Source organism: Magallana gigas, chromosome 1 (genome assembly GCF_963853765.1).
Source record: "Magallana gigas chromosome 1, xbMagGiga1.1, whole genome shotgun sequence".
Lineage (NCBI taxonomy): Eukaryota > Metazoa > Mollusca > Bivalvia > Ostreida > Ostreidae > Magallana > Magallana gigas.
Genome location: NC_088853.1, coordinates 5,419,928 through 5,432,219, shown reverse-complemented (window position 1 = coordinate 5,432,219; position 12,292 = coordinate 5,419,928). Strand labels below are relative to the sequence as shown.

The following is a 12,292-nucleotide window of genomic DNA, read 5'->3' as shown; positions in this document are numbered from 1 at the left end:
ATTACTATTTTAATGAACTGGGACAACCATTTTTTGAATGTGAATCGTTTATTAGGCATTGGACCAGAGAAAATATGAAACTGACATTTGATGTTGATACAAATTGCCATGATCCATAATTTGTGTGTATACTCATGTAGAACAAATAAAAGTTGTAAACATAGAAGCTTTTAATCTTTTAATTCTGTGTTAAACGTTAACACAGTAACATCCAGGGATAGTGATGGCCATGTCAATAAGAAAGTTGTGAGAGTGGATTGTGGAGCGCATGGCTCAGTGGTCAAAGGCATTATAGGCCAGTAACTCGGAGTCGGTGGTGCAAACCATGCTGTGGTCACTTGTTGTTCAGTCTTTAGATATGGCTCTTAATATGCAGTCTTGGTCCAACAAGCTGCGCTAGGTACCAGCTTGCATTGGAGTTAACCTGTGATGGACAGGCCCCGGGGCCATAAAACTTAGACATCAGGCCCCAGGGCCATAACACTTAAGACATCAGGCCCCGGGGCCATAAAACTTAGACGAGCTCACTTCTGATCTCAGTCTCATGTTTACAAAAGGAATGTATAGTGAGACTGAGATTAAAAGTGGGCTCGTCCAAGTTTTATGGCCCCAGGGCCTGATGTCTTATCTAGACAATCTATATCCTACCTTCTTTTATCTGCTAAGCACAACAGAAAACTGGGTGCCTTAATTTTGTAATAAATTGGGACAAATTACAAGTCAACACCAAAATTTAGGTTTCTTTTCTTATTTATTGTGTCACAGATTAAATATCTTGTATAAATGGCATGATTTACGCAAACATGGGTTTCAGAAAGAGACAAACATTTTATCTTAATCCTCTCTTCAAAACATGGAGAGTCTAAAAAGTTCAAACATCTGTCAATCTGAAAAACAGACAGGCTTACTTGTAAAGAGTGTCTTTTAATAATTTAACTTCTTTTACATTTTTAAGATAAGAAATAAAATATAGCGACACTAATAGCACTTGATTATAGAGAAATAGGCATCATCTCTATAAACATCCATACACTGCAGCAATAATCAGTATATATACACTAATACTGGGGATTTATAGTCAGTTCACCTGCATAGCAGAGTAAGGAAACGGACATCACAGAACGCAATGTATTATATACCCAGAATGTCTACCACGTCAATCAGCTTTATCCAGTTACAATACCAAACAAAATGCAGCAAAGGAGAATACAGGTACTGTTTAAAAAAAGACTCCTTGAGGGTTATCAGATATGCCAACATTCCTGTCTTCCTAAACAATCACACACTCTTTTCTCTCTCATTCACACACACACACACACTTACACTGAGAAAAAAGAATTCATGAGAAAGTAATGGCTTTTGTCCACTGCCGACCATTATTTACACAAATTGACAATCCATTGAAATAGTTCATTACCATACATGTTCTGCCATTAACATCACCCAATAACATACATGTACTTCCAGAAACAATGTACAGCTATCCAATGATGGGACGGAATATTAGTTCATTTTGTAGAATTTCATTATCACAGATGCCTAATTTTGATTGGTCGGTTTCCTACCGACGCTGGTCCCACGCCTCCTCGTCGAACGGGTCAATCTGCCGCTTACTGTATGCGTCCTTGAACTCTGACCCCAGCATGTTTAGGTCGCCCGAGTCACGGATCACTCCCTACAATAAGATTATTACATCAGTTTCACCTATATCTCTATATGAATGAACCTAGGCAAATATATTGATTATGCAATGGTAAATGATTTTAATCCAATGAGTTGTGTGTTTCCTATGCCTGGGTCTTGGAGAGATTTTATAATCACATTTTTTTAATGCTCGTTTTGAATTTTTAAATTCCTGTTTTATAGAATTTTTTATGCAAAAGATCCTCATTTCATTTCAAAAATAATGTGTAAAAATCTGTAGTGATGTGATCACAGTGTCATATCAAACATTTACACCATGGAAGACATCCACTGCTAAATGAGGCAAACACGTGGTTAATAAGATATGTGTTTAATTTGGTATGCATTGAATATTTAAACTTAACTTGTATAAACCCTTACCTTGGGTAGATATCACTATTATCCCTTACCTGGGGTAGATATCAGTATTAGCCCTTACCTTGTATAGATATCACTATTAGCCCTTACCTTGGGTAGATATCACTATTAGCCCTTACCTTAGGTAGATATCACTATTAGCCCTTACCTTAGGTAGATATCAGTATTAGCCCTTACCTTGGGTAGATATCAGTATTAGCCCTTACCTTGTATAGATATCAGTATTAGCCCTTACCTTGGGTAGATATCACTATTAGCCCTTACCTTAGGTAGATATCACTATTAGCCCTTACCTTGTATAGATATCAGTATTAGCCCTTACCTTGGGTAGATATCACTATTAGCCCTTACCTTAGGTAGATATCACTATTAGCCCTTACCTTAGGTAGATATCACTATTAGCCCTTACCTTAGGTAGATATCACTATTAGCCCTTACCTTAGGTAGATATCACTATTAGCCCTTACCTTGTATAGATATCAGTATTAGCCCTTACCTTGGGTAGATATCACTATTAGCCCTTACCTTGTATAGATATCAGTAATAGCCCTTACCTTAGGTAGATATCAGTATTAGCCCTTACCTTAGGTAGATATCACTATTAGCCCTTACCTTAGGTAGATATCACTATTAGCCCTTACCTTAGGTAGATATCACTATTAGCCCTTACCTTGGGTAGATATCACTATTAGCCCTTACCTTGTATAGATATCAGTATTAGCCCTTACCTTAGGTAGATATCACTATTAGCCCTTACCTTGGGTAGATATCACTATTAGCCCTTACCTTAGGTAGATATCACTATTAGCCCTTACCTTGGGTAGATATCCCAGCAGCCTCATGGCGTGCTCCCTGAGCAGTTTCTGTCTCTCCTCCTCAATGATCTGTTTCCTGAATGCCTCCATCCTCTCCTCCTCACGGCGCTCCTCAAGCTCCCGCTCGCGGTCTGCGGCGAACTGAGACTTCCTGTCATCAATGAGCTTCTCCACTGCTCGCTTGTGCTCAAGCTGCTTCATGCGGCGCTTGTTGGCATTCATCTGCTCGATGCGGTCATCCTCCGCAAATTTGGCCATCATCTGCAATGCAATTATATCAGCATGAATTCAATTGTAGTAAAGAAACCATTGGGAAAATTATTGAAATTACAGAGCATCATGTCAACCTGAGTGCTATAATGATAATTAAGTTCCATAGGGAATCTGTCTTAATGACGCCTGATGTTACAGAGTGACCCCCTTTTATAACATCTAAGGTTACTGATTTGTCCCTTCCCAGACTTTATGACTTTAGCCACAGGCCCCCGGGCCATAAAATTTAGACGAGCTCACTTTTGATCTCAGTCTCACTTTTACAAAAGGAATATATATTGCAAAAGTGAGATTGAGATCAAAAGTAAGCTCGTCTTACTTTTATGGCCCAAGGGCCAGAGTTATTCTCTTCATAACTGAAGTTACAAAATGCCCCCATTATCAATGTAACGAAAGAGTTACTCTCCCCCCTCCCTCCCTTTCCCCTTATAACAACTGCAGTTATAACTATATCCCAAGAGTTGTGTCCCTTTACCTGTTGCCTGAACTCCTCCTCCTCGTCTTCCTCGGCCTTCCGTCGGAGATTCTTGAAGTGCATCTGTTGGGCGTGTGTACTCTGTAGCTCCAGCCTCTGTCTGATCCTCCTCTCCATGTCATCCTGTGTACAAAAATAGCAGCCAATCAGAACCATCCAAAAACATTTGTCATTCAATTCCGAGCCACGGAATCATTTATAATGAAAGAGATATTTAACAATTAGTTTTAAAAAAGTTTTTATTTTCTATAGTAATATACAGTATTCCTTATTCTTTGCAAATATTTACATTGTAATTCCGCGATTCAAACATTTTGCATCAAATTGCGGGAAAATGAAATTGCGAATGCCTAATTTTTATAATAGGTCCATTTAGTTTTATCTGTTCAAAAAATTAAAATGAGATTTTAAAACTTGCAAGATGTGCTTCTCCCAATTTTACGCAAATAACAATTCCTCGCATTTACTTAGGAATCTACAGTATGTGATATCACAGAGATTCACTGATCTTCCTTATGTGAAGTCTGAAACATATCATTTGAAAAATACAATATCCTTCTGGTCCCAGAAACTAAGGTCCACCCCAATATGACAACTACTTGTGATACAGAACTTGGATCCACCTCAATACTTGGGACACAGAACTTGGATCCACCTACCCTTTCTTTCTGTCTTTCTTTCTCCTCTTGCTCCTCCAGATACAGCTCCATGCGGATTCTCTCCATCTCCTCTCGGGCGGCGTCCTTAGCCGCGATATCTTCTGCCAGCTGAAAGGAAATCAATCGTCTTATGTTAGAGATAAAATTTCTTCATCTTACTAAATGGTCTTTTTTAAAGACATCCATAAACCTACACAGTCATGTGATTTGTCTGACATTTAGCATGAGTATCATAATTTTAGAATTAGTCATTGTCTGAAAAAATGTTTTGATAAAATGAAAATAATAGGGTACAATTTGAAATCACATGAATTTGCTAAAAAAAATTAAGATTATCAAAAATAACTAAACATTGTACAATATAACATCCCCCCCCCCTTTCCCCATGCTCCCTCTTTCCCCACTTTCCCTCTCTTTCTTTATAATTCAATTCTCCATTGAAGCTTCCCTTGGTGTATTAGTCATTCTTACACCTTACAACCCCCTCTCTCTCTTCTTTCCCTTTCCCCCATGGTAAATAAATCTACTTACAGCGTTCTGTACGCGGGCCATGGCCTCCTCCTTTTGTTTCTTGCTCTCCATGCGCGTGTTTTCCCGCTGTTCCTGGAGCCGGGAGAACTGTAGGATTTTGCGGTTCTCCTCCTCCATCCTCTCGCGTTCCAGGACCTTCCATTCCTCGCGCGCCTCCTTGAACTCCGAGATGTACTTCTGGGTCGCCTTCTTCTTGGCCATCGTCAGCTCCCTCTCTCTACAAGACAATTCATTATTTGCTAGTTTCTGGAGTCGGATCATTGCCATTGTCAACTCAAGGCGAGCTCCCTTTCCCCACCAGTACACTAACTCTTTAACATTTATTTATGAATTCATAAACATCTTTCAAATCAAGAATATGACAAAAAGAAACAGTGTGTTGCTCAAGTGACTCCTAAACATGGACGTAAACGTAGACCAGGTAACAAAATGGAACTGCACTGTAATATTATCTCCATAACGTACACAAAATGTACAAAGACTTTAGTTTTGAACAAACAAAAGACTTTATGTCCTTAACACAAAGATAAAGTATGAAACAATCCACTCTGTCCCTGTGGCGTACCTCTGGTCCTCCTCGTAGATCTTGCGGACGATCTCGTCGATCATCAGCTTCTCCTTCAGTAAATCCTCGTAGGCCTGCTGTTTCTGCTCCTCGCGCTCCTCCAGCTGTCTCTCCAGCTCCTGTTGGTACCGGATCTGTTCCCGGTACTTCTCCACCTCGCGCTGCCGAGCTGCCTCCTCTGCTCGCTCGTGCTCAATCTTCATCTCGCGAGCTATCTCAGAGTCACGTTTCTAAAAAAATTTTTTTTTAAAGGCCTCATTACTAAGAACGTTATGGTAATGTTCTGATCGTTAATGCAGAAAACAAATTTAGTAATCTGTACCATGAAAAGTTGGGTAACAAAACTAATTTTCAATTAATTTTTCACAGGCAGCAGGGGAGTCGAGACTAAAAGCAAGATTAAATAGCAATACTGATGACAGATTTGTTTTCAACGTTAGGAATTTATTAGATATATTTACCATGACATCAAATTTGATGGCCTCTTTCTCTGCTATCTGGGCAGTCCTTTCTTTGTTCATGTACGCAGATCGTTGCTTAGCTTCTAATTCTCTCAACTCTAAACTGTAAACAAAGTAAATTGAATTGGTTCACTAAAATTATCTCAAAAACCTACATTTCAGGATATTGACACTTCAAAGAAAGGTTACAAAAAGTTTTTCTTTCAAAATTGACATCACCAATTGAATGTAAATTATTTATATATTAAATATTCTGTAATTCAAATACCTTGGGTAAGTTTTGCCTGATGAGAGTATTTTAATAACTTGACAATTATTTTTTATGATTCTATGAATGACAGAAATACTTGAGGCATATGATGTGTGTATAAACATCTAAGATAACTGACTGAAGTTGTTACTGGAAAAGACAAATCCCTATTTCAAAAATTTGAATTTAAGAACTCTGTCAAAAAAACCCTCTTAATTTCCAGTATGTTTTCACTTTTCAAACATGTGGTTTTTTTTCATCTGACACCTGTTATAGCAAAATCAGATTACTCTTGCTTGTTGTTACCTGGTTTCCCTGATTTGCTGTCTCATCTTCTCGTCCCTGATGGAATCTAGTTTCCTCTTCTCTAGCTCTGCAGCCAGTCTCTCCTCTTGTAGCATCTGTTCCTCTCGGATCAAACGGTCCCTCTGTGCCTGGAGTGTAGCATTCAAAATTGACATCAGATTTACTGATACACATATTCTGTATTATTATCATCAGAGAAGAAGCTATAAAATGTAAGCAATAATTTCATATCTGGTCAAAAATTTGTTAAAATTTCAGTTATGTTAAATTCTCCTCAGATAACATTCATTTTGGTTAAACTCCTCTCATCCTCCTTATAAATGAGCTATTATTGACAATTCTCTCCTTTTCAGTTGAAAAAATCAGAACTTTACCTTTAATATTGCTTCTTCCATTTCTCTTTCTTTTTGTTCCATCATTGTACGCCTTATAAATCGTTTCTCTGATATCCTTTCTTCATTACTCATATTGGCTTCTAATCTTTTCTCCTCGTGCAGCCGACGAATTGTGTCCTCCCGATAATCTTCCTGCCTCCTCATGTTTTCGAGCTGCCTCTCTCTTGCCCCACCTGTCAGGGCTCGACGAACAGTTGTCTACAGGGAAAAAGGGCATTCATTATTTATAGGGGTTTAATAAGGGAGAATATAATTCAAACTGGTCGTATAATAAGCAGTCACTACAACAGTAACAACACACTTCTTCATCTCTTTAGACAATAAAAACCAACAATAAATCAAATTTATACAGTAAAATCCAATAATGCAAAGTAAACGAATCAAATGAAAACAAAGCAGAGTAAATGCGATATACATATCATGCATATGAATATGATACACAAAACAGAATTGTTGAAAACGACAAACGTGCACATTCTATACACTATTTCAGCATGTTTAGAAGTTTTATTTACTTGAATGTAACATAATTCAGTTTAAGAATCATCTTGTGCAGGCTAGAAGGGACGGCACTCTACATCAGATAAACTAAGGGACGATACTCTGCATCAGATACATCAAGGAACGGTACTCTACATCAGATACATCAAGAGATGGAACTCTACATGAGATACATCAAGGGACGATACTCTGCATCAGATACATCAAGGGACGGTACTCTACATCAGATATACCAAGGGACGGTACTCTACATCATATATACCAAAGCACGGTACTCTATATCATCAGATACATCAAGGGACGGTACGCTTCATCAGATGCATCAAGGGACGGTACTCTACATCAGATATACCAAGGGACAGTACTCTACATCAGATACTCCAAGGGACGATACTCTACATCAGATATACCAAGGGACGATACTCTACATCAGATATACCAAGCGACGTTACTCTACATCAGATATACCAAGGGACGGTACTCTACATCAGATATACCAAGGGACGGTTCTCTACATCAGATACACCAAGGGACGGTACTCTACATCAAATACACCGAGCGACGGTACTATACATCAGATACATCAAAGGACGGTACCCTACATCAGATACACCAAGGGACGGTACTCTACATCAGACACATCAAGGGACGGTACTCTATATATATCAGATACCCAATGGGACGGTACTTCACATCGGATACACTAAGGGACGGTACTCTATATCAGATACACTAAGGGACGGTACTTTACATCAGATACACAAAGGAACGGTACTCTACATCAGATACACCAAGGGACGGTACTCTACATCAAATTTACCAAGGGACGGTACTCTACATGTACATCAGATACACCAAGGGACGGTACACTACATCACATATACCAAGGGACGGTACTCTGCATTATATACACCAAGGGACGTTACTCTACATCAGATACACCAAGGGACGGTACTCTACATCAGATACACCAAAGGACGGTACTCTACATCAGATATACCAAGGGACGGTACTCTACATCAGATATACTAAGGGGCGGTACTCTACATCAGATATACCAAGGGACGGTATTCTACATCAGATATACCAAAGGACAGTACTCTACATCAGATATACCAAGGAACAGTATTCTACATTAGATATACCAAAGGACGGTACTCTATATCAGATATACCAAGGGACGGTGCTCTACATCAGATACACTAAGGGACGGTACTCCACATCAGATACACGAAGGGACGGTACTTCACAACAGATACACTAAGGGACGGTACTCTACATCAGATACACCAAGGGACGGTGCTCTACATCAGATACACCAAGGAACGGTACTCTACATCAGATACACCAAGGGACGGTACTTTACATCAAATTTACCAAGGGACGGTACTCTTCATCAGATACATCAAGGGACGGTACTCTACATCAGTAAACCAAGGGACGGTACTCTTCATCAGATACATCAAGGGACGTTACTTTACATCAGATACACCAAGAGACGGTACTCTACATTATATACACCAAGGGACGGTACTCTACATCAAATTTACCAAGGGACGGTGCTCTACATCAGATACACTAAGGGACGGTACTCTACATCAAATTTACCAAGGGACGGTACTCTACATCAAATTTACCAAGGGACGGTGCTCTACATCAGATACACTAAGGGACGGTACTCTACATCAGATATACCAAGGGACGGTGCTCTACATCAGATACACTAAGGGACGGTACTCTGCATCAGATATACCAAGGGACGGTACTCTATATCAGATACACCAAGGGACGGTAATCTACATCAAATTTACCAAGGGACGGTGCTCTACATCAGATACACTAAGGGACGGTGCTCTACATCAGATACACCAAGGGACGGTACTCTACATCAGATACTCCAAGGGACGGTACTCTACATTATATACACCAATGGACGTTACTCTACATCAGATACACCAAAGGACGGTACTCTACATCAGATACACTAAGGGACAGTACTCTACATTATATACACCAAGGGACGTTAATCTACATCAGATACACCAAGAGACGGTTATCTACATTATATACACCAATGGACGTTACTCTACATCAGATACACCAAGAGACGGTACTCTACATCAGATACATCAAGGGACGGTACCCTACATCAGATACACCAAGGGACGGTAATCTACATCAGACACATCAAGGGACGGTACTCTATATATATCAGATACACTAAGGGACGGTACTCTATATCAGATACACTAAGGGACGGTACTCTACATCAGATACACCAAGGGACGGTACTCTACATCAAATTTACCAAGATACGGTATTATTCATCAGATACACCAAGGGACGGTACTCTACATTATATACACCAAGGGACGTTACTCTACATCAGATACACCAAGGGACGGTACTCTACATCAGATACACCAAAGGACGGTACTCTACATCAGATACACTAAGGGACAGTACTCTACATTATATACACCAAGGGACGTTAATCTACATCAGATACACCAAGAGACGGTACTCTACATCAGATACATCAAAGGACGGTACCCTACATCAGATACACCAAGGAACGGTACTCTACATCAGATACATCAAGGGACGGTACTCTATATATATCAGATATCCAAAGGGACGGTACTTTACATCAGATACATCAATGGACGGGACTCTACATCAGATACACTAAGGGACGATACTTTACATCAGATACACTAAGGGACGGTACTCTACATCAGATATACCAAGGGACGGTACTCTACATCAAATTAACCAAGGGAGGGTACTCTACATCAGATACACCAAGGGACGGTACTCTATATCAGATATACCAAGGGACGGTACTCTACATCATATACACCAAAGGGACGTTACTCTACATCAGATACACTAAGGGACGGTACTCTACATTATATACACCAATGGACGTTACTCTACATCAGATACACAAAGAGACGGTACTCTACATCAGATACATCAAGGGACGGTACCCTACATCAGATACACCAAGGGACGGTAATCTACATCAGACACATCAAGGGACGGTACTCTATGTATATCAGATACACTAAGGGACGGTTCTCTATATCAGATACACTAAGGGACGGTACTTTACATCAGATACACCAAGGGACGGTACTCTACATCAAATTTACCAAGATACGGTACTATTCATCAGATACACCAAGGGACGGTACTCTACATTATATACACCAAAGGACGTTACTTTACATCAGATACACCAAGGGACGGTGCTCTACATCAGATACACCAAAGGACGGTACTCTACATCAGATACACTAAGGGACAGTACTCTACATTATCTACACCAAGGGACGTTAATCTACATCAGATACACCAAGAGACGGTACTCTACATCAGATACACCAAGAGACGGTACTCTACATCAGATACATCAAAGGTCGGTACCCTACATTAGATACACCAAGGAACGGTACTCTACATCAGATACATCAAGGGACGGTACTCTATATATATCAGATATCCAAAGGGACGGTACTTTACATCAGATACATCAATGGACGGGACTCTACATCAGATACACTAAGGGACGATACTTTACATCAGATACACCAAGGAACGGTACTCTACGTCAGATATACCAAGGGACGGTACTCTACATCAAATTAACCAAGGGAGGGTACTCTACATCAGATACACCAAGCGACGGTACTCTACATCAGATATACCAAGGGACGGTACTCTACATCATATACACCAAAGGGACTTTACTCTACATCAGATACACCAAGGGACGTTACTCTACATCAGATACACCAAGGGACGGTACTCTACATCAGATACACCAAGGGATGGTACTCTACATCAGATACACCAAGGGACGGTACTCTATATCAGATACATCAAGAGACGGTACTTTTCATCAGATACATCAAAAGACGGTACTCTTCATCAGATACACCAAGGGATGGTACTGTACATCAGATACATCAAGAGACGGTACTCTGCATCAGATACACGAAGGGACGGTACCCTACATCAGACAATTCAAGGGACGGTACTCTAAATATATCAGATACCCAAAGGGACGGTACTCTACATCAGATACACCAAGGGGCGGTACTCTACATCAGATTCACTAAGGGACGGTACTCTACATCAGATACACTAAGGGACGGTACTCCACATCAGATACACGAAGGGACGGTACTACACATCAGATACACCAAGGGACGGTACTCTACATCAGATACACTAAGGGACGGTACTCTACATCAGATACACCAAAAACGGTACTCTACATCAGATACACTAAGGGACAGTATTTTACATCAGATACACCGAGGGACGGTACTCTACATCAGATACACCGAGGGACGATACTCTACATCAGATACACTAAGGGACGGTAATCTGCATCAGATACACCAAGGGACGGTACTTCGGAATACATAATTTACATGAGGTCACTTGCATACTTCGAAATACGTCAGTGAAATGTTGTCTTGCAAGACAAATATTCTCGCTGAGCATATTTTCACGTTTTAAACGCATACAAATACATATTCAGAACATTTACTTCTAATTCAAAGTCCAGAACAGACAAGTACGTGACATATTATTATAATTACAAGAGAAAGACATACCAAAGAACAGTGTAAAATTTATTTAAGTATAACAATTACAACAATTGACAATGTTGATTCCAACAATATTTCACTTAAAATGAGTACTATAGCATGTTATCATTGATAAATTTGCCCACAGGGTTAAGAATTTCATTGTCTTTAATGTTAAGTATTATTAACCAAAAAAGTTGTTGATCATTATCTAATGCTGAAATGTTGGAAATTTGCTTTTAATTAACTGCTTTAATTTGCAGATAGCATCATTTTTAAATTTAAAATGTAATATTTTAATGTGGCTAAATTGTTTTAGAGTGATTTCGGCGATTGACAAAAGTTTCCGTCGCCGACAGCTTGTATTGCTTTAACATCTTAGCATTGTTGTTGAAA

The 12,292-nt window shown here is 39.6% G+C and overlaps 2 protein-coding genes across 5 annotated transcripts in view; one reads left to right on the top strand and one right to left on the bottom strand.

Annotated features, from left to right (window-relative positions):
- LOC117687337 (E3 ubiquitin-protein ligase TRIM71) overlaps positions 1-12,292 on the top strand; it is a 78,170-nt gene that overhangs the window by 16,723 nt on the left and 49,155 nt on the right. The gene's annotated exons all lie outside the window — the stretch shown is intronic.
- On the bottom strand, positions 733-7,007 carry LOC105340368 (meiosis-specific nuclear structural protein 1). Its single transcript, XM_011446384.4, has 9 exons — positions 6,771-7,007; positions 6,397-6,524; positions 5,841-5,943; positions 5,380-5,609; positions 4,815-5,031; positions 4,284-4,391; positions 3,625-3,747; positions 2,877-3,137; positions 733-1,675 (listed from the first exon to the last, which is right to left on the bottom strand). The coding sequence occupies exons 1-9, from the start codon at positions 6,933-6,935 to the stop codon at positions 1,562-1,564; spliced, it is 1,449 nt and encodes a 482-aa protein (XP_011444686.2). The 5' UTR covers positions 6,936-7,007; the 3' UTR covers positions 733-1,561.